The 24,993-nt window shown below is 42.9% G+C and overlaps 1 protein-coding gene across 7 annotated transcripts in view; it reads right to left on the bottom strand.

Annotated features, from left to right (window-relative positions):
* The window catches only part of LOC121534189 (cytoplasmic FMR1-interacting protein 1 homolog), a 159,016-nt gene that overhangs the window by 13,393 nt on the left and 120,630 nt on the right, over window positions 1-24,993 (bottom strand). For all 7 annotated transcript variants that reach the window (XM_041840729.2, XM_041840730.2, XM_041840733.1 and 4 more), the window contains 3 exons: window positions 6,173-6,316; window positions 2,015-2,105; window positions 1,723-1,853 (listed from right to left, as the gene is read on the bottom strand). In XM_041840729.2, the coding sequence (XP_041696663.1) occupies window positions 1,723-1,853; window positions 2,015-2,105; window positions 6,173-6,316 (366 nt within the window). The remainder of the gene's footprint in view (window positions 1-1,722; window positions 1,854-2,014; window positions 2,106-6,172; window positions 6,317-24,993) is intronic.

Raw genomic sequence — 24,993 nt, 5'->3', positions numbered from 1 at the left:
AGTCTTTAGAAAGCCAGTATGAGTTATATATAGTTCTCAGGCGGCTGGTGAAAGCCAGTATGAGTGTTAGTTCTCAGGCGGCTGGTGCGTGGGAGAGAAAACATCTGTAGAGTTACAAAAGTATTTATGCATAGTCACTTTAACTCTACCCACATGTACATATTACCTCAACTACCTCAACTAGCCGGTGCCCCCGCACATTGACTATGCAACGGTACCCCCCCTGTATATAGCATCCCTACTGTTATTTTATTTTACTTCTGCTCTTTTTTTCTCAACACTTTTTTGTTGTTGTTTTATTCTTACTTTTTTGTTTAAAATAAATGCACTGTTGGTTAAGGGCTGTAAGTAAGCATTTCACTGTAATGTCTGCACCTGTTGTATTCGGCGCATGTGACCAATAAAATTTGATTTGATTTGATTTGAAAAGTACTCGCACTCAAAACAACGAAGAGGAATAACCCAAGGAGGCCGAGATGCAAAAATAATATCATTAATTTAATCCCATCCTCAAAATAATAGAAAAAGTGAAAGTGCAAGGTGCTAATAAGACTTTTAAAAAGGTACAGAGCATCCGTTTCAGCCATATGCCTTCATCAGTGCTGTACAAACAAATAATAGTGTTTAACATGAATTTTGAATGACTACCTCATCTCTATAGCCCACACATACAATGATCTGTAAGATCCTTCAGTCGAGCAGTGAATTTCAAACACTGATTCAACCTTGAATATCTCTTTGAGCAAGGTGAAGTTATTAATGACACTCGGATGGTCACTATAAAGATACAGGCGTCCTTCCTAACTCAGTTGCCGGAGAGGAAGGAAACCGCTCAGGGATTTCACCATGAGTCCTATGGTGACGTTAAAACAGAGTTACTCCACAATACTAACCTAAATGACAGAGTGAAAAGAAGAAATCCTTTACAGAGTAAAACTGCAAAAGATGTGGCGAAGAAATGAACTTATGTCCTGAATACATAGCGTTATGTTTGGGTATTGAACAGAACACATCACTGAGTAACTCTTCATATTTTCAAGCATGGTGTTGGCTGCATCATGTTATGGGTTTGCTTGTCATCGGCAAGGACTAGGGAGTTTTTTAGGATAAAAATAAACCGAATAGACGGAACCTGGTTCAGTCTGCTTTCCAACAGACACTGGGAGACAAATTCACCTTTCAGCAGAACAGTAACATAAAACACAAGGCCAAATCTACACTGGAGTTGCTCACCAAGAAGACAGTGGATGTTCCTGAGTGGCCGAGTTACAGTTTTGACTTAAATTGTCTTGGAAATCTATGGCAAGACCTGAAAATGGCTGTCTAGCAATGATCAACAACCAACTTGACAGAGCTTGCAAATATTGTTCAATCCAGGTGTGCAAAGCTCTTAGAGACTTATCCAGAAAGATTCACAGCTGTAATCGCTGCCAAAGGTGATTCTAACGTGTGAATACTTTCTGTATTTCATTTTCAATAAATTTGCTAACATTTCTAAAAACATCTTTTCACTTTTTCATTATGGGGTATTGTGTGTAAATTGGTGAGATTGTATTTATTTATTCCAGCTGTAATGCAACAAAATCTGGAATAAGTCAAGAGGTATGAATACTTTCTGAAGGCACTGTATCTAGCCCAGTTAAGAAGAATGGCTGGCTGTCCGTTTTATCAATCACTGACACAAGGTGGCGCTGCCCTTATTGTTGTGGTTGTGGTTCTTACCAGGCTCTGTTCGCTGAGCAGACAGAAGAGCAGAGCGTTGCCGACTTCTCTGAGGTTCTGGAAGCAGACCGTCTTCAACTCTGCATACTCCACTATGTCCTTCAGCTGGTGGTGGAAGAACTCCAGGATACCTGGCAGGGAAGAGAGAGACGGGCATGTGAGACATCAGCTAAACAAACCAAGGGATCGATCATGGACACTCTTCATGGCTACCAACTGTAGGCTCCTTTGCCTTGCTAAAAACCTTTCATTTAAGATCGGTCAGACATTGAAGAAAGCACTCATGACTCACCCGGGGAGCCGTACTCGTGGCGGGGGAGACGGCAGATCTTAGGCATCACCTCCATCAGGGTCTTCACATACTGCATGATGGTTCCCTGGAGCTGAGCGGGGAGAGGGTTAAAACAGCAGTTGAATGTATTGTTTACATGGGGAGGTATTGATGTATTTTCACTTTGTGTGGTTAGATCAGTGAGGAGAATGGTACCACTATCTAGAGGAATGGTACCACTATCTAGAGGAATGGTACCACTATCTAGAGGAATGGTACCACTATCTAGAGGAATGGTACCACTATCTAGAGGAATGGTACCACTATCTAGAGGAATGGTACCACTATCTAGAGGAATGGTACCACTATCTAGAGGCATGGTACCACTATCTGGAGGCATGGTACCACTATCTGGAGGAATGGTACCACTATCTAGAGGAATGGTACCACTATCTAGAGGAATGGTACCACTATCTAGAGGAATGGTACTACTATCTAGAGGAATGGTACCACTATCTAGAGGCATGGTACCACTATCTAGAGGAATGGTACCACTATCTAGGGGAATGGTACCACTATCTAGAGGAATGGTACCACTATCTAGAGGAATGGTACCACTATCTAGAGGAATGGTACCACTATCTAGAGGAATGGTACCACTATCTAGGGGAATGGTACCACTATCTAGGGGAATGGTACCACTATCTAGAGGAATGGTACCACTATCTAGGGGAATGGTACCACTATCTAGGGGAATGGTACCACTATCTAGGTGAATGGTACCACTATCTAGGGGAATGGTACCACTATCTAGGGGAATGGTACCACTATCTAGGGGAATGGTACCACTATCTAGAGGAATGGTACTACTATCTAGAGGAATGGTACCACTATCTAGGGGAATGGTACCACTATCTAGAGGAATGGTACCACTATCTAGAGGAATGGTACCACTATCTAGAGGAATGGTACCACTATCTAGAGAAATGGTACCACTATATCTAGAGAAATGGTACCACTATCTAGGGGAATGGTACCACTATCTAGGGGAATGGTACCACTATCTAGAGGCATGGTACCACTATCTAGAGGAATGGTACCACTATCTAGAGGAATGGTACCACTATCTAGAGGAATGGTACCACTATCTAGAGGAATGGTACCACTATCTAGAGGCATGGTACCACTATCTAGAGGAATGGTACCACTATCTAGGGGAATGGTACCACTATCTAGGGGAATGGTACCACTATCTAGAGGCATGGTACCACTATCTAGAGGAATGGTACCACTATCTAGGGGAATGGTACCACTATCTAGAGGAATGGTACCACTATCTAGAGGAATGGTACCACTATCTAGGGGAATGGTACTACTATCTGGAGGATTGGTACCACTATCTAGAGGAATGGTACCACTATATCTAGAGGAATGGTACCACTATCTAGAGGAATGGTACCACTATCTAGAGGAATGGTACCACTATCTAGAGGAATGGTACCACTATCTAGAGGAATGGTACCACTATATCTAGAGGAATGGTACCACTATCTAGAGGAATGGTACTACTATCTAGAGGAATGGTACCACTATCTAGGGGAATGGTACCACTATCTAGAGGAATGGTACCACTATCTAGAGGAATGGTACCACTATCTAGGGGAATGGTACTACTATCTGGAGGATTGGTACCACTATCTAGAGGAATGGTACCACTATATCTAGAGGAATGGTACCACTATCTAGAGGAATGGTACCACTATCTCCGAGAGGAATGGTACCACTATCTAGAGGAATGGTACCACTATCTAGAGGAATGGTACCACTATCTAGAGGAATGGTACCACTATCTAGAGGAATGGTACCACTATATCTAGAGGAATGGTACCACTATCTAGAGGAATGGTACTACTATCTAGAGGAATGGTACCACTATCTAGAGGAATGGTACCACTATCTGGAGGAATGGTACCACTATCTAGAGGAATGGTACCACTATCTAGGGGAATGGTACCACTATCTAGAGGCATGGTACCACTATCTAGAGGCATGGTACCACTATCTAGAGGCATGGTACCACTATCTAGAGGAATGGTACCACTATCTAGGGGAATGGTACCACTATCTAGAGGCATGGTACCACTATCTAGAGGAATGGTACCACTATCTAGAGGAATGGTACCACTATCTAGAGGCATGGTACCACTATCTAGAGGAATGGTACCACTATCTAGGGGAATGGTACCACTATCTAGAGGAATGGTACCACTATCTAGGGGAATGGTACTACTATCTGGAGGATTGGTACCACTATCTAGAGGAATGGTACCACTATATCTAGAGGAATGGTACCACTATCTAGAGGAATGGTACCACTATCTAGAGGAATGGTACCACTATCTAGAGGAATGGTACCACTATCTAGAGGAATGGTACCACTATCTAGAGGAATGGTACCACTATCTAGAGGAATGGTACCACTATCTAGAGGAATGGTACCACTATATCTAGAGGAATGGTACCACTATCTAGAGGAATGGTACCACTATCTAGAGGAATGGTACCACTATCTGGAGGAATGGTACCACTATCTAGAGGAATGGTACCACTATCTAGGGGAATGGTACCACTATCTAGAGGCATGGTACCACTATATCTAGAGGAATGGTACCACTATATCTAGAGGAATGGTACCACTATATCTAGAGGAATGGTACCACTATCTAGAGGAATGGTACCACTATCTAGAGGAATGGTACCACTATCTAGAGGAATGGTACCACTATATCTAGAGGAATGGTACCACTATCTAGAGGAATGGTACTACTATCTAGAGGAATGGTACCACTATCTAGAGGAATGGTACCACTATCTGGAGGAATGGTACCACTATCTAGAGGAATGGTACCACTATCTAGGGGAATGGTACCACTATCTAGAGGCATGGTACCACTATCTAGAGGAATGGTACCACTATCTAGAGGAATGGTACCACTATCTAGAGGAATGGTACCACTATATCTAGAGGAATGGTACCACTATCTAGAGGAATGGTACCACTATCTAGAGGCATGGTACCACTATCTAGAGGAATGGTACTACTATCTAGAGGCATGGTACCACTATCTAGGGGAATGGTACCACTATCTAGAGGAATGGTACCACTATCTAGAGGAATGGTACCACTATCTAGAGGCATGGTACCACTATCTAGAGGAATGGTACCACTATCTAGAGGAATGGTACTACTATCTAGAGGAATGGTACCACTATCTAGAGGAATGGTACCACTATCTAGAGGAATGGTACCACTATCTAGAGGAATGGTACCACTATCTAGAGGCATGGTACCACTATCTAGAGGCATGGTACCACTATCTAGAGGAATGGTACCACTATCTAGAGGAATGGTACCACTATCTGGAGGAATGGTACCACTATCTAGAGGATTGGTACCACTATCTAGAGGAACGGTACCACTATCTAGAGGAATGGTACCACTATCTAGAGGGATGGTACCACTATCTGGAGGAATGGTACCACTATCTAGAGGCATGGTACCACTATCTAGAGGAATGGTACCACTATCTGGAGGAATGGTACCACTATCTAGAGGAATGGTACCACTATCTAGAGGCATGGTACCACTATCTGGAGGAATGGTACCACTATCTAGGAGGCTGATTATAGAGGTAGAGTCAAGGACATCAGTCTCTGGGGTTTTCTCGTTTGAGCAAAAGACCGTCCTCCGTCCTCTCTCCTCCGTGACCCGGAAACCGATAAGTGGTCGAGGAGTGTGTAAATTTGTCTTGCACAACTAACTTCATTTGTTTTGAGCACTTTACACATTTATTTTGGGATCCACCCTCGTAAACGTCATTAGCCTAATGACCCGCGAGTGGAGAAGGATCGTCCATTTCCATCCACGTTCACTCTCCTCGCCGACTCTTCTAGATTAACTTTGACCTTTTTCAAAAGGAGGCGAGAGGACGGAGGGGAGGACGCAGGAAGTGAGCAAATCTTTATTATATAAGGCCTCTCAGTTACAGGAAGTAGCCCATTACGTAACATCATGGTAACAGGAAATGCTACATCCTGCCGCACCCTCCTTCCCCCTCCATTCCTCCACCCCCCCTCTCCTTCCTCACCAGGCTCTCGACCCCCCCTCTCCTTCCTCACCAGGCTCTTGACCACTTTGAGCAGCTCCTCCATGACCACAGCGATGCCCTGGTACCCCAGCAGGCGACACATGGCCTTGATGTGAGGAGGACCAACAAAGTGCCTGTAGAAACCAAAGATACTGCTGTACGCCAGGTTCAGAGCCTGTAGAGGGGGAGAGAGAGGGAGAGGGAGAGCGAGAGAGAGAGGGAGAGAGAGAGAGACAGGGAGAGGGAGAGAGAGAGAGACAGGGAGAGGGAGAGAGAGACAGGGAGAGGGAGAGAGAGACAGGGAGAGAGAGGGGGAGAGAGACAGGGAGAGAGAGGGAGAGACAGGCAGATGGAGAGAGAGAGAGAGAGAGAGAGAGAGAGAGAGAGAGAGAGTGGGAGAGAGAGGCAGATGGAGAGAGAGAGAGAGAGAGAGTGGGAGAGAGAGGCAGATGGAGAGAGAGAGAGAGAGGGAGGGGGAGAGAGAGAGAGGGAGGGGGAGAGAGAGAGAGAGGAGAGAGAGGCAGATGGAGAGAGAGAGACAGGGAGAGAGACATTGTTACAACACTGTATATATACATAATATGACATTTGAAATGTCTTTATTCTTTTGAAACTTCTGAGTGTAATGTTTACTGTTAATATTTATTGTTTATTTCACTTTTGTTTACTATCTACTTCACTTGCTTTGGCAATGTTAACACACGTTTCCCATGCCAATAAAGCCCTTAAATTGAAATTGAAATTGAAATTGAGAGAGGGAGGGGGAGAGAGAGGTTAAGGGCATGTCGACACAAAACAGATGAGTAGAGAAAACATGAAGATAGTGTGGTTATTAGATCAGATTCAAAGAACAAAATCAATTTTGATTTCACATGATTTATATGATTCACATGGTACATGAAAGGAATAGAAATAACTGCATGACTGTTGACTGTTGTACCTGCTTCCTGTAGTTTACTGCATGGTGGGGAGTACCTATATATGCATGACTGTTGACTGTTGTACCTGCTTCCTGTAGTTTACTGCATGGTGGGGAGTACCTATATATGCATGACTGTTGACTGTTGTACCTGCTTCCTGTAGTTTACTGCATGGTGGGGAGTACCTATATATGCATGACTGTTGACTGTTGTACCTGCTTCCTGTAGATTACTGCATGGTGGGGAGTACCTATATATGCATGACTGTTGACTGTTGTACCTGCTTCCTGTAGTTTACTGCATGGTGGGGAGTACCTATATATGCAGACTGTTGTACACAGCCAGACTAGGGGGTATTACAGCTCTAATGATACATAGCCAGACTAGGGGGTATTACAGCTCTAATGATACATAGCCAGACTAGGGGGTATTACAGCTCTAATGATACATAGTCAGACTAGGGGGTATTACAGCTCTAATGATACATAGCCAGACTAGGGGGTATTACAGCTCTAATGATACATAGCCAGACTAGGGGTATTACAGCTCTAATGATACATAGCCAGACTAGGGGGTATTACAGCTCTAATGATACATAGTCAGACTAGGGGTATTACAGCTCTAATGATACATAGCCAGACTAGGGGTATTACAGCTCTAATGATACATAGCCAGACTAGGGGTATTACAGCTCTAATGATACATAGTCAGACTAGGGGTATTACAGCTCTAATGATACATAGCCAGACTAGGGGTCATTACAGCTCTAATGATACATAGCCAGACTAGGGTATTACAGCGCTAATGATACATAGCCAGACTAGGGGTATTACAGCTCTAATGATACATAGCCAGACTAGGGGTATTACAGCTCTAATGATACATAGTCAGACTAGGGGGTATTACAGCTCTAATGATACATAGCCAGACTAGGGGGTATTACAGCTCTAATGATACATAGCCAGACTAGGGGTATTACAGCTCTAATGATACATAGCCAGACTAGGGGTATTACAGCTCTAATGATACATAGCCAGACTAGGGGGTATTACAGCTCTAATGATACATAGCCAGACTAGGGGTATTACAGCTCTAATGATACATAGCCAGACTAGGGGTATTACAGCTCTAATGATACATAGCCAGACTAGGGGTATTACAGCTCTAATGATACATAGCCAGACTAGGGGGTATTACAGCTCTAATGATACATAGCCAGACTAGGGGGTATTACAGCTCTAATGATACATAGTCAGACTAGGGGGTATTACAGCTCTAATGATACACAGCCAGACTAGGGGTATTACAGCTCTAATGATACATAGCCAGACTAGGGGTATTACAGCTCTAATGATACACAGCCAGACTAGGGGTATTACAGCTCTAATGATACATAGTCAGACTAGGGGTATTACAGCTCTAATGATACATAGCCAGACTAGGGGGTATTACAGCTCTAATGATACATAGCCAGACTAGGGGTATTACAGCTCTAATGATACACAGCCAGACTAGGGGTATTACAGCTCTAATGATACATAGCCAGACTAGGGGTATTACAGCTCTAATGATACATAGCCAGACTAGGGGGTATTACAGCTCTAATGATACATAGCCAGACTAGGGGGTATTACAGCTCTAATGATACATAGCCAGACTAGGGGTATTACAGCTCTAATGATACATAGCCAGACTAGGGGGTATTACAGCTCTAATGATACATAGCCAGACTAGGGGTATTACAGCTCTAATGATACATAGCCAGACTAGGGGGTATTACAGCTCTAATGATACATAGCCAGACTAGGGGGTATTACAGCTCTAATGATACATAGCCAGACTAGGGGGGTATTACAGCTCTAATGATACATAGCCAGACTAGGGGGTATTACAGCTCTAATGATACATAGTCAGACTAGGGGTATTACAGCTCTAATGATACATAGTCAGACTAGGGGGTATTACAGCTCTAATGATACATAGCCAGACTAGGGGTATGGGTATTACAGCTCTAATGATACATAGTCAGACTAGGGGGTATTACAGCTCTAATGATACATAGCCAGACTAGGGGTATTACAGCTCTAATGATACATAGCCAGACTAGGGGGTATTACAGCTCTAATGATACATAGCCAGACTAGGGGGTATTACAGCTCTAATGATACATAGCCAGACTAGGGGTATTACAGCTCTAATGATACATAGCCAGACTAGGGGTATTACAGCTCTAATGATACATAGCCAGACTAGGGGTATTACAGCTCTAATGATACATAGCCAGACTAGGGGGTATTACAGCTCTAATGATACATAGCCAGACTAGGGGGTATTACAGCTCTAATGATACATAGCCAGACTAGGGGTATTACAGCTCTAATGATACATAGCCAGACTAGGGGTTAGACTAGGGGCATTACAGCTCTAATGATACATAGTCAGACTAGGGGTATTACAGCTCTAATGATACATAGCCAGACTAGGGGGTATTACAGCTCTAATGATACATAGCCAGACTAGGGGGTATTACAGCTCTAATGATACATAGCCAGACTAGGGGGTATTACAGCTCTAATGATACATAGCCAGACTAGGGGGTATTACAGCTCTAATGATACATAGCCAGACTAGGGGTATTACAGCTCTAATGATACATAGCCAGACTAGGGGTATTACAGCTCTAATGATACATAGCCAGACTAGGGGGTATTACAGCTCTAATGATACATAGCCAGACTAGGGGTATTACAGCTCTAATGATACATAGCCAGACTAGGGGTTATTACAGCTCTAATGATACATAGTCAGACTAGGGGGTATTACAGCTCTAATGATACATAGCCAGACTAGGGGGTATTACAGCTCTAATGATACATAGCCAGACTAGGGGGTATTACAGCTCTAATGATACATAGCCAGACTAGGGGGTATTACAGCTCTAATGATACATAGCCAGACTAGGGGTATTACAGCTCTAATGATACATAGTCAGACTAGGGGTATTACAGCTCTAATGATACATAGCCAGACTAGGGGTATTACAGCTCTAATGATACATAGCCAGACTAGGGGTATTACAGCTCTAATGATACATAGCCAGACTAGGGGGTATTACAGCTCTAATGATACATAGCCAGACTAGGGGTATTACAGCTCTAATGATACATAGCCAGACTAGGGGTATTACAGCTCTAATGATACATAGCCAGACTAGGGGTATTACAGCTCTAATGATACATAGCCAGACTAGGGGGTATTACAGCTCTAATGATACATAGCCAGACTAGGGGGTATTACAGCTCTAATGATACATAGCCAGACTAGGGGTATTACAGCTCTAATGATACATAGCCAGACTAGGGGTATTACAGCTCTAATGATACATAGCCAGACTAGGGGTATTACAGCTCTAATGATACAGAGCCAGACTAGGGGTATTACAGCTCTAATGATACATAGCCAGACTAGGGGGTATTACAGCTCTAATGATACATAGCCAGACTAGGGGTATTACAGCTCTAATGATACATAGCCAGACTAGGGGTATTACAGCTCTAATGATACATAGCCAGACTAGGGGGTATTACAGCTCTAATGATACATAGCCAGACTAGGGGGTATTACAGCTCTAATGATACATAGCCAGACTAGGGGGTATTACAGCTCTAATGATACATAGCCAGACTAGGGGGTATTACAGCTCTAATGATACATAGCCAGACTAGGGGGTATTACAGCTCTAATGATACATAGCCAGACTAGGGGGTATTACAGCTCTAATGATACATAGCCAGACTAGGGGGTATTACAGCTCTAATGATACATAGCCAGACTAGGGGGTATTACAGCTCTAATGATACATAGCCAGACTAGGGGGTATTACAGCTCTAATGATACATAGCCAGACTAGGGGTATTACAGCTCTAATGATACATAGTCAGACTAGGGGTATTACAGCTCTAATGATACATAGCCAGACTAGGGGGGTATTACAGCTCTAATGATACATAGCCAGACTAGGGGTATTACAGCTCTAATGATACATAGCCAGACTAGGGGTATTACAGCTCTAATGATACATAGCCAGACTAGGGGTATTACAGCTCTAATGATACATAGCCAGACTAGGGGTATTACAGCTCTAATGATACATAGCCAGACTAGGGGGTATTACAGCTCTAATGATACATAGCCAGACTAGGGGGTATTACAGCTCTAATGATACATAGCCAGACTAGGGGTATTACAGCTCTAATGATACATAGCCAGACTAGGGGGTATTACAGCTCTAATGATACATAGCCAGACTAGGGGGTATTACAGCTCTAATGATACATAGCCAGACTAGGGGTATTACAGCTCTAATGATACATAGCCAGACTAGGGGTATTACAGCTCTAATGATACATAGCCAGACTAGGGGTATTACAGCTCTAATGATACATAGCCAGACTAGGGGGTATTACAGCTCTAATGATACATAGCCAGACTAGGGGGTATTACAGCTCTAATGATACATAGCCAGACTAGGGGGTATTACAGCTCTAATGATACATAGCCAGACTAGGGGTATTACAGCTCTAATGATACATAGCCAGACTAGGGGTATTACAGCTCTAATGATACATAGCCAGACTAGGGGGTATTACAGCTCTAATGATACATAGTCAGACTAGGGGGTATTACAGCTCTAATGATACATAGCCAGACTAGGGGGTATTACAGCTCTAATGATACATAGCCAGACTAGGGGTATTACAGCTCTAATTATACATAGCCAGACATGGGGGTATTACAGCTCTAATGATACATAGCCAGACTAGGGGGTATTACAGCTCTAATGATACATAGCCAGACTAGGGGTATTACAGCTCTAATGATACATAGCCAGACTAGGGGGTATTACAGCTCTAATGATACATAGCCAGACTAGGGGTATTACAGCTCTAATGATACATAGCCAGACTAGGGGTATTACAGCTCTAATGATACATAGCCAGACTAGGGGGTATTACAGCTCTAATGATACATAGCCAGACTAGGGGGTATTACAGCTCTAATGATACATAGCCAGACTAGGGGGTATTACAGCTCTAATGATACATAGCCAGACTAGGGGGTATTACAGCTCTAATGATACATAGCCAGACTAGGGGGTATTACAGCTCTAATGATACACAGCCAGACTAGGGGTATTACAGCTCTAATGATACATAGCCAGACTAGGGGTATTACAGCTCTAATGATACATAGCCAGACTAGGGGTATTACAGCTCTAATGATACATAGCCAGACTAGGGGGTATTACAGCTCTAATGATACATAGTCAGACTAGGGGTATTACAGCTCTAATGATACATAGCCAGACTAGGGGGTATTACAGCTCTAATGATACATAGCCAGACTAGGGGGTATTACAGCTCTAATGATACATAGCCAGACTAGGGGGTATTACAGCTCTAATGATACATAGCCAGACTAGGGGTATTACAGCTCTAATGATACATAGCCAGACTAGGGGGTATTACAGCTCTAATGATACATAGCCAGACTAGGGGGTATTACAGCTCTAATGATACATAGCCAGACTAGGGGTATTACAGCTCTAATGATACATAGCCAGACTAGGGGTATTACAGCTCTAATGATACATAGCCAGACTAGGGGTATTACAGCTCTAATGATACATAGCCAGACTAGGGGGTATTACAGCTCTAATGATACATAGTCAGACTAGGGGGTATTACAGCTCTAATGATACATAGCCAGACTAGGGGTATTACAGCTCTAATGATACATAGCCAGACTAGGGGGTATTACAGCTCTAATGATACATAGCCAGACTAGGGGTATTACAGCTCTAATGATACATAGCCAGACTAGGGGTATTACAGCTCTAATGATACATAGCCAGACTAGGGGGTATTACAGCTCTAATGATACATAGCCAGACTAGGGGGTATTACAGCTCTAATGATACATAGCCAGACTAGGGGGTATTACAGCTCTAATGATACATAGCCAGACTAGGGGGTATTACAGCTCTAATGATACATAGCCAGACTAGGGGGTATTACAGCTCTAATGATACATAGCCAGACTAGGGGTATTACAGCTCTAATGATACATAGCCAGACTAGGGGGTATTACAGCTCTAATGATACATAGCCAGACTAGGGGTATTACAGCTCTAATGATACATAGTCAGACTAGGGGTATTACAGCTCTAATGATACATAGCCAGACTAGGGGTATTACAGCTCTAATGATACATAGCCAGACTAGGGGTATTACAGCTCTAATGATACATAGCCAGACTAGGGGTATTACAGCTCTAATGATACATAGCCAGACTAGGGGGTATTACAGCTCTAATGATACATAGCCAGACTAGGGGGTATTACAGCTCTAATGATACATAGCCAGACTAGGGGTATTACAGCTCTAATGATACATAGCCAGACTAGGGGTATTACAGCTCTAATGATACATAGCCAGACTAGGGGTATTACAGCTCTAATGATACATAGCCAGACTAGGGGGTATTACAGCTCTAATGATACATAGCCAGACTAGGGGTATTACAGCTCTAATGATACATAGCCAGACTAGGGGGTATTACAGCTCTAATGATACATAGCCAGACTAGGGGGTATTACAGCTCTAATGATACATAGCCAGACTAGGGGGTATTACAGCTCTAATGATACATAGCCAGACTAGGGGGTATTACAGCTCTAATGATACATAGCCAGACTAGGGGGTATTACAGCTCTAATGATACATAGCCAGACTAGGGGTATTACAGCTCTAATGATACATAGCCAGACTAGGGTATTACAGCTCTAATGATACATAGCCAGACTAGGGGGTATTACAGCTCTAATGATACATAGCCAGACTAGGGGGTATTACAGCTCTAATGATACATAGCCAGACTAGGGGGTATTACAGCTCTAATGATACATAGCCAGACTAGGGGGTATTACAGCTCTAATGATACATAGTCAGACTAGGGGTATTACAGCTCTAATGATACATAGCCAGACTAGGGGGTATTACAGCTCTAATGATACATAGCCAGACTAGGGGGTATTACAGCTCTAATGATACATAGCCAGACTAGGGGGTATTACAGCTCTAATGATACATAGCCAGACTAGGGGTATTACAGCCTCTAATGATACATAGCCAGACTAGGGGGTATTACAGCTCTAATGATACATAGCCAGACTAGGGGGTATTACAGCTCTAATGATACATAGCCAGACTAGGGGTATTACAGCTCTAATGATACATAGCCAGACTAGGGGTATTACAGCTCTAATGATACATAGCCAGACTAGGGGTATTACAGCTCTAATGATACATAGCCAGACTAGGGGTATTACAGCTCTAATGATACATAGTCAGACTAGGGGGGTATTACAGCTCTAATGATACATAGCCAGACTAGGGGGTATTACAGCTCTAATGATACATAGCCAGACTAGGGGGTATTACAGCTCTAATGATACATAGCCAGACTAGGGGTTATTACAGCTCTAATGATACATAGCCAGACTAGGGGAATTAACAGCTCTAATGATACATAGCCAGACTAGGGGTATTACAGCTCTAATGATACATAGCCAGACTAGGGGGTATTACAGCTCTAATGATACATAGCCAGACTAGGGGGTATTACAGCTCTAATGATACATAGCCAGACTAGGGGGTATTACAGCTCTAATGATACATAGCCAGACTAGGGGGTATTACAGCTCTAATGATACATAGCCAGACTAGGGGTATTACAGCTCTAATGATACATAGCCAGACTAGGGGGTATTACAGCTCTAATGATACATAGCCAGACTAGGGGGTATTACAGCTCTAATGATACATAGCCAGACTAGGGGTATTACAGCTCTAATGATACATAGCCAGACTAGGGGTATTACAGCTCTAATGATACATAGCCAGACTAGGGGGTATTACAGCTCTAATGATACATAGCCAGACTAGGGGGTATTACAGCTCTAATGATACATAGCCAGACTAGGGGTATTACAGCTCTAATGATACATAGCCAGACTAGGGGTATTACAGCTCTAATGATACATAGCCAGACTAGGGGGTATTACAGCTCTAATGATACATAGCCAGACTAGGGGGTATTACAGCTCTAATGATACATAGCCAGACTAGGGGGTATTACAGCTCTAATGATACATAGCCAGACTAGGGGGTATTACAGCTCTAATGATACATAGCCAGACTAGGGGTATTACAGCTCTAATGATACATAGCCAGACTAGGGGTATTACAGCTCTAATGATACATAGCCAGACTAGGGGGTATTACAGCCTCAATGATACATAGCCAGACTAGGGGTATTACAGCTCTAATGATACATAGCCAGACTAGGGGGTATTACAGCTCTAATGATACATAGCCAGACTAGGGGTATTACAGCTCTAATGATACATAGCCAGACTAGGGGGTATTACAGCTCTAATGATACATAGCCAGACTAGGGGGTATTACAGCTCTAATGATACATAGCCAGACTAGGGGGTATTACAGCTCTAATGATACATAGCCAGACTAGGGGGTATTACAGCTCTAATGATACATAGCCAGACTAGGGGGTATTACAGCTCTAAATGATACATAGCCAGACTAGGGGGTATTACAGCTCTAATGATACATAGCCAGACTAGGGGGTATTACAGCTCTAATGATACATAGCCAGACTAGGGGTATTACAGCTCTAATGATACATAGCCAGACTAGGGGGTATTACAGCTCTAATGATACATAGCCAGACTAGGGGTATTACAGCTCTAATGATACATAGCCAGACTAGGGGTATTACAGCTCTAATGATACATAGCCAGACTAGGGGGTATTACAGCTCTAATGATACATAGCCAGACTAGGGGTATTACAGCTCTAATGATACATAGCCAGACTAGGGGGTATTACAGCTCTAATGATACATAGCCAGACTAGGGGTATTACAGCTCTAATGATACATAGCCAGACTAGGGGGCATTACAGCTCTAATGATACATAGCCAGACTAGGGGGTATTACAGCTCTAATGATACATAGCCAGACTAGGGGGTATTACAGCTCTAATGATACATAGCCAGACTAGGGGTATTACAGCTCTAATGATACATAGCCAGACTAGGGGGTATTACAGCTCTAATGATACATAGCCAGACTAGGGGGTATTACAGCTCTAATGATACATAGCCAGACTAGGGGTATTACAGCTCTAATGATACATACAGACTAGGGGTATTACAGCTCTAATGATACATAGCCAGACTAGGGGTATTACAGCTCTAATGATACATAGCCAGACTAGGGGGTATTACAGCTCTAATGATACATAGCCAGACTAGGGGTATTACAGCTCTAATGATACATAGCCAGACTAGGGGTATTACAGCTCTAATGATACATAGCCAGACTAGGGGGTATTACAGCTCTAATGATACATAGCCAGACTAGGGGTATTACAGCTCTAATGATACATAGCCAGACTAGGGGTATTACAGCTCTAATGATACATAGCCAGACTAGGGGGTATTACAGCTCTAATGATACATAGCCAGACTAGGGGTATTACAGCTCTAATGATACATAGCCAGACTAGGGGTATTACAGCTCTAATGATACATAGCCAGACTAGGGGGTATTACAGCTCTAATGATACATAGCCAGACTAGGGGTATTACAGCTCTAATGATACATAGCCAGACTAGGGGTATTACAGCTCTAATGATACATAGCCAGACTAGGGGTATTACAGCTCTAATGATACATAGTCAGACTAGGGGTATTACAGCTCTAATGATACATAGCCAGACTAGGGGGTATTACAGCTCTAATGATACATAGCCAGACTAGGGGGTATTACAGCTCTAATGATACATAGCCAGACTAGGGGGTATTACAGCTCTAATGATACATAGCCAGACTAGGGGTATTACAGCTCTAATGATACATAGCCAGACTAGGGGTATTACAGCTCTAATGATACATAGTCAGACTAGGGGTATTACAGCTCTAATGATACATAGCCAGACTAGGGGTATTACAGCTCTAATGATACATAGCCAGACTAGGGGTATTACAGCTCTAATGATACATAGCCAGACTAGGGGGTATTACAGCTCTAATGATACACAGCCAGACTAGGGGGTATTACAGCTCTAATGATACATAGCCAGACTAGGGGTATTACAGCTCTAATGATACATAGCCAGACTAGGGGTATTACAGCTCTAATGATACATAGCCAGACTAGGGGTATTACAGCTCTAATGATACATAGTCAGACTAGGGGGTATTACAGCTCTAATGATACATAGTCAGACTAGGGGGTATTACAGCTCTAATGATACATAGCCAGACTAGGGGGTATTACAGCTCTAATGATACATAGCCAGACTAGGGGGTATTACAGCTCTAATGATACATAGCCAGACTAGGGGGTATTACAGCTCTAATGATACATAGCCAGACTAGGGGGTATTACAGCTCTAATGATACATAGCCAGACTAGGGGGTATTACAGCTCTAATGATACATAGCCAGACTAGGGGGTATTACAGCTCTAATGATACATAGCCAGACTAGGGGGTATTACAGCTCTAATGATACATAGCCAGACTAGGGGTATTACAGCTCTAATGATACATAGCCAGACTAGGGGGTATTACAGCTCTAATGATACATAGCCAGACTAGGGGGTATTACAGCTCTAATGATACATAGTCAGACTAGGGGTATTACAGCTCTAATGATACATAGTCAGACTAGGGGTATTACAGCTCTAATGATACATAGCCAGACTAGGGGGTATTACAGCTCTAATGATACATAGCCAGACTAGGGGTATTACAGCTCTAATGATACATAGTCAGACTAGGGGGTATTACAGCTCTAATGATACATAGCCAGACTAGGGGGTATTACAGCTCTAATGATACATAGCCAGACTAGGGGTATTACAGCTCTAATGATACATAGCCAGACTAGGGGGTATTACAGCTCTAATGATACATAGTCAGACTAGGGGGTATTACAGCTCTAATGATACATAGCCAGACTAGGGGTATTACAGCTCTAATGATACATAGCCAGACTAGGGGGTATTACAGCTCTAATGATACATAGTCAGACTAGGGGGTATTACAGCTCTAATGATACATAGCCAGACTAGGGGTATTACAGCTCTAATGATACATAGCCAGACTAGGGGGTATTACAGCTCTAATGATACATAGCCAGACTAGGGGGTATTACAGCTCTAATGATACATAGCCAGACTAGGGGGTATTACAGCTCTAATGATACATAGCCAGACTAGGGGGTATTACAGCTCTAATGATACATAGCCAGACTAGGGGGTATTACAGCTCTAATGATACATAGCCAGACTAGGGGGTATTACAGCTCTAATGATACATAGTCAGACTAGGGGGTATTACAGCTCTAATGATACATAGTCAGACTAGGGGGTATTACAGCTCTAATGATACATAGCCAGACTAGGGGGTATTACAGCTCTAATGATACATAGCCAGACTAGGGGTATTACAGCTCTAATGATACATAGCCAGACTAGGGGTATTACAGCTCTAATGATACACAGCCAGACTAGGGGGTATTACAGCTCTAATGATACATAGCCAGACTAGGGGTATTACAGCTCTAATGATACATAGCCAGACTAGGGGGTATTACAGCTCTAATGATACATAGTCAGACTAGGGGGTATTACAGCTCTAATGATACATAGCCAGACTAGGGGTATTACAGCTCTAATGATACATAGTCAGACTAGGGGGTATTACAGCTCTAATGATACATAGCCAGACTAGGGGTATTACAGCTCTAATGATACATAGCCAGACTAGGGGGTATTACAGCTCTAATGATACATAGACTAGGGGGTATTACAGCTCTAATGATACATAGCCAGACTAGGGGTATTACAGCTCTAATGATACATAGCCAGACTAGGGGTATTACAGCTCTAATGATACATAGCCAGACTAGGGGTATTACAGCTCTAATGATACATAGCCAGACTAGGGGGTATTACAGCTCTAATGATACATAGCCAGACTAGGGGTATTACAGCTCTAATGATACATAGCCAGACTAGGGGGTATTACAGCTCTAATGATACATAGTCAGACTAGGGGGTATTACAGCTCTAATGATACATAGTCAGACTAGGGGTATTACAGCTCTAATGATACATAGCCAGACTAGGGGTATTACAGCTCTAATGATACATAGCCAGACTAGGGGGTATTACAGCTCTAATGATACATAGCCAGACTAGGGGTATTACAGCTCTAATGATACATAGCCAGACTAGGGGGTATTACAGCTCTAATGATACATAGCCAGACTAGGGGTATTACAGCTCTAATGATACATAGCCAGACTAGGGGGTATTACAGCTCTAATGATACATAGCCAGACTAGGGGGTATTACAGCTCTAATGATACATAGCCAGACTAGGGGGTATTACAGCTCTAATGATACATAGCCAGACTAGGGGGTATTACAGCTCTAATGATACATAGCCAGACTAGGGGGTATTACAGCTCTAATGATACATAGCCAGACTAGGGGTATTACAGCTCTAATGATACATAGCCAGACTAGGGGGTATTACAGCTCTAATGATACATAGCCAGACTAGGGGGTATTACAGCTCTAATGATACATAGCCAGACTAGGGGGTATTACAGCTCTAATGATACATAGCCAGACTAGGGGGTATTACAGCTCTAATGATACATAGCCAGACTAGGGGGTATTACAGCTCTAATGATACATAGCCAGACTAGGGGGTATTACAGCTCTAATGATACATAGCCAGACTAGGGGGTATTACAGCTCTAATGATACATAGCCAGACTAGGGGGTATTACAGCTCTAATGATACATAGCCAGACTAGGGGTATTACAGCTCTAATGATACATAGCCAGACTAGGGGGTATTACAGCTCTAATGATACATAGCCAGACTAGGGGTATTACAGCTCTAATGATACATAGCCAGACTAGGGGGTATTACAGCTCTAATGATACATAGCCAGACTAGGGGTATTACAGCTCTAATGATACATAGCCAGACTAGGGGGTATTACAGCTCTAATGATACATAGCCAGACTAGGGGGTATTACAGCTCTAATGATACATAGCCAGACTAGGGGTATTACAGCTCTAATGATACATAGCCAGACTAGGGGGTATTACAGCTCTAATGATACATAGCCAGACTAGGGGGTATTACAGCTCTAATGATACACAGCCAGACTAGGGGGTATTACAGCTCTAATGATACATAGCCAGACTAGGGGGTATTACAGCTCTAATGATACATAGCCAGACTAGGGGGTATTACAGCTCTAATGATACATAGCCAGACTAGGGGTATTACAGCTCTAATGATACATAGCCAGACTAGGGGTATTACAGCTCTAATGATACATAGCCAGACTAGGGGTATTACAGCTCTAATGATACATAGCCAGACTAGGGGTATTACAGCTCTAATGATACATAGCCAGACTAGGGGGTATTACAGCTCTAATGATACATAGCCAGACTAGGGGTATTACAGCTCTAATGATACATAGCCAGACTAGGGGGTATTACAGCTCTAATGATACATAGCCAGACTAGGGGGTATTACAGCTCTAATGATACATAGCCAGACTAGGGGGTATTACAGCTCTAATGATACATAGCCAGACTAGGGGTATTACAGCTCTAATGATACATAGTCAGACTAGGGGGTATTACAGCTCTAATGATACATAGCCAGACTAGGGGTATTACAGCTCTAATGATACATAGTCAGACTAGGGGGTATTACAGCTCTAATGATACATAGCCAGACTAGGGGGTATTACAGCTCTAATGATACATAGCCAGACTAGGGGGTATTACAGCTCTAATGATACATAGCCAGACTAGGGGTATTACAGCTCTAATGATACATAGCCAGACTAGGGGTATTACAGCTCTAATGATACATAGCCAGACTAGGGGTATTACAGCTCTAATGATACATAGCCAGACTAGGGGGTATTACAGCTCTAATGATACATAGCCAGACTAGGGGGTATTACAGCTCTAATGATACATAGCCAGACTAGGGGGTATTACAGCTCTAATGATACATAGCCAGACTAGGGGTATTACAGCTCTAATGATACATAGCCAGACTAGGGGGTATTACAGCTCTAATGATACATAGCCAGACTAGGGGGTATTACAGCTCTAATGATACATAGTCAGACTAGGGGTATTACAGCTCTAATGATACACAGCCAGACTAGGGGTATTACAGCTCTAATGATACATAGCCAGACTAGGGGGTATTACAGCTCTAATGATACATAGCCAGACTAGGGGGTATTACAGCTCTAATGATACATAGCCAGACTAGGGGGTATTACAGCTCTAATGATACATAGCCAGACTAGGGGTATTACAGCTCTAATGATACATAGCCAGACTAGGGGGTATTACAGCTCTAATGATACATAGCCAGACTAGGGGTATTACAGCTCTAATGATACATAGCCAGACTAGGGGTATTACAGCTCTAATGATACATAGCCAGACTAGGGGTATTACAGCTCTAATGATACATAGCCAGACTAGGGGGTATTACAGCTCTAATGATACATAGCCAGACTAGGGGGTATTACAGCTCTAATGATACATAGCCAGACTAGGGGTATTACAGCTCTAATGATACATAGTCAGACTAGGGGTATTACAGCTCTAATGATACATAGCCAGACTAGGGGGTATTACAGCTCTAATGATACATAGCCAGACTAGGGGTATTACAGCTCTAATGATACATAGCCAGACTAGGGGGTATTACAGCTCTAATGATACATAGCCAGACTAGGGGGTATTACAGCTCTAATGATACATAGCCAGACTAGGGGGTATTACAGCTCTAATGATACATAGCCAGACTAGGGGGTATTACAGCTCTAATGATACAGCCAGACTAGGGGGTATTACAGCTCTAATGATACAGCCAGACTAGGGGGTATTACAGCTCTAATGATACATAGTCAGACTAGGGGGTATTACAGCTCTAATGATACATAGCCAGACTAGGGGGTATTACAGCTCTAATGATACATAGCCAGACTAGGGGGTATTACAGCTCTAATGATACATAGCCAGACTAGGGGGTATTACAGCTCTAATGATACATAGCCAGACTAGGGGGTATTACAGCTCTAATGATACATAGCCAGACTAGGGGGTATTACAGCTCTAATGATACATAGCCAGACTAGGGGTATTACAGCTCTAATGATACATAGCCAGACTAGGGGGTATTACAGCTCTAATGATACATAGCCAGACTAGGGGGTATTACAGCTCTAATGATACATAGTCAGACTAGGGGTATTACAGCTCTAATGATACATAGCCAGACTAGGGGGTATTACAGCTCTAATGATACATAGCCAGACTAGGGGGTATTACAGCTCTAATGATACATAGCCAGACTAGGGGTATTACAGCTCTAATGATACATAGCCAGACTAGGGGTATTACAGCTCTAATGATACATAGCCAGACTAGGGGGTATTACAGCTCTAATGATACATAGCCAGACTAGGGGTATTACAGCTCTAATGATACATAGCCAGACTAGGGGGTATTACAGCTCTAATGATACATAGCCAGACTAGGGGGTATTACAGCTCTAATGATACATAGCCAGACTAGGGGTATTACAGCTCTAATGATACATAGCCAGACTAGGGGTATTACAGCTCTAATGATACATAGCCAGACTAGGGGTATTACAGCTCTAATGATACATAGCCAGACTAGGGGTATTACAGCTCTAATGATACATAGCCAGACTAGGGGGTATTACAGCTCTAATGATACATAGCCAGACTAGGGGGTATTACAGCTCTAATGATACATAGCCAGACTAGGGGGTATTACAGCTCTAATGATACATAGCCAGACTAGGGGGTATTACAGCTCTAATGATACATAGCCAGACTAGGGGTATTACAGCTCTAATGATACATAGCCAGACTAGGGGGTATTACAGCTCTAATGATACATAGCCAGACTAGGGGGTATTACAGCTCTAATGATACATAGCCAGACTAGGGTATTACAGCTCTAATGATACATAGCCAGACTAGGGGGTATTACAGCTCTAATGATACATAGCCAGACTAGGGGGTATTACAGCTCTAATGATACATAGCCAGACTAGGGGGTATTACAGCTCTAATGATACATAGCCAGACTAGGGGGTATTACAGCTCTAATGATACATAGCCAGACTAGGGGGTATTACAGCTCTAATGATACATAGCCAGACTAGGGGGTATTACAGCTCTAATGATACATAGCCAGACTAGGGGGTATTACAGCTCTAATGATACATAGCCAGACTAGGGGTATTACAGCTCTAATGATACATAGCCAGACTAGGGGTATTACAGCTCTAATGATACATAGCCAGACTAGGGGGTATTACAGCTCTAATGATACATAGCCAGACTAGGGGTATTACAGCTCTAATGATACATAGCCAGACTAGGGGTATTACAGCTCTAATGATACATAGCCAGACTAGGGGTATTACAGCTCTAATGATACATAGTCAGACTAGGGGGTATTACAGCTCTAATGATACACAGCCAGACTAGGGGGTATTACAGCTCTAATGATACATAGCCAGACTAGGGGGTATTACAGCTCTAATGATACATAGCCAGACTAGGGGGTATTACAGCTCTAATGATACATAGTCAGACTAGGGGTATTACAGCTCTAATGATACATAGCCAGACTAGGGGGTATTACAGCTCTAATGATACATAGCCAGACTAGGGGGTATTACAGCTCTAATGATACATAGCCAGACTAGGGGGTATTACAGCTCTAATGATACATAGCCAGACTAGGGGGTATTACAGCTCTAATGATACATAGCCAGACTAGGGGTATTACAGCTCTAATGATACATAGCCAGACTAGGGGGTATTACAGCTCTAATGATACATAGTCAGACTAGGGGGTATTACAGCTCTAATGATACATAGCCAGACTAGGGGGTATTACAGCTCTAATGATACATAGTCAGACTAGGGGGTATTACAGCTCTAATGATACATAGCCAGACTAGGGGGTATTACAGCTCTAATGATACATAGCCAGACTAGGGGGTATTACAGCTCTAATGATACATAGCCAGACTAGGGGGTATTACAGCTCTAATGATACATAGCCAGACTAGGGGGTATTACAGCTCTAATGATACATAGCCAGACTAGGGGGTATTACAGCTCTAATGATACATAGCCAGACTAGGGGGTATTACAGCTCTAATGATACATAGCCAGACTAGGGGTATTACAGCTCTAATGATACATAGCCAGACTAGGGGTATTACAGCTCTAATGATACATAGCCAGACTAGGGGTATTACAGCTCTAATGATACATAGCCAGACTAGGGGGTATTACAGCTCTAATGATACATAGCCAGACTAGGGGGTATTACAGCTCTAATGATACATAGCCAGACTAGGGGGTATTACAGCTCTAATGATACATAGCCAGACTAGGGGGTATTACAGCTCTAATGATACATAGCCAGACTAGGGGTATTACAGCTCTAATGATACATAGCCAGACTAGGGGTATTACAGCTCTAATGATACATAGCCAGACTAGGGGGTATTACAGCTCTAATGATACATAGCCAGACTAGGGGGTATTACAGCTCTAATGATACATAGCCAGACTAGGGGGTATTACAGCTCTAATGATACATAGCCAGACTAGGGGTATTACAGCTCTAATGATACATAGCCAGACTAGGGGTATTACA

Source organism: Coregonus clupeaformis, chromosome 20 (assembly GCF_020615455.1).
Source record: "Coregonus clupeaformis isolate EN_2021a chromosome 20, ASM2061545v1, whole genome shotgun sequence".
Lineage (NCBI taxonomy): Eukaryota > Metazoa > Chordata > Actinopteri > Salmoniformes > Salmonidae > Coregonus > Coregonus clupeaformis.
Note: the sequence above shows the minus strand (reverse complement) of the source record. Positions and strands in the feature narration are given on the sequence as shown.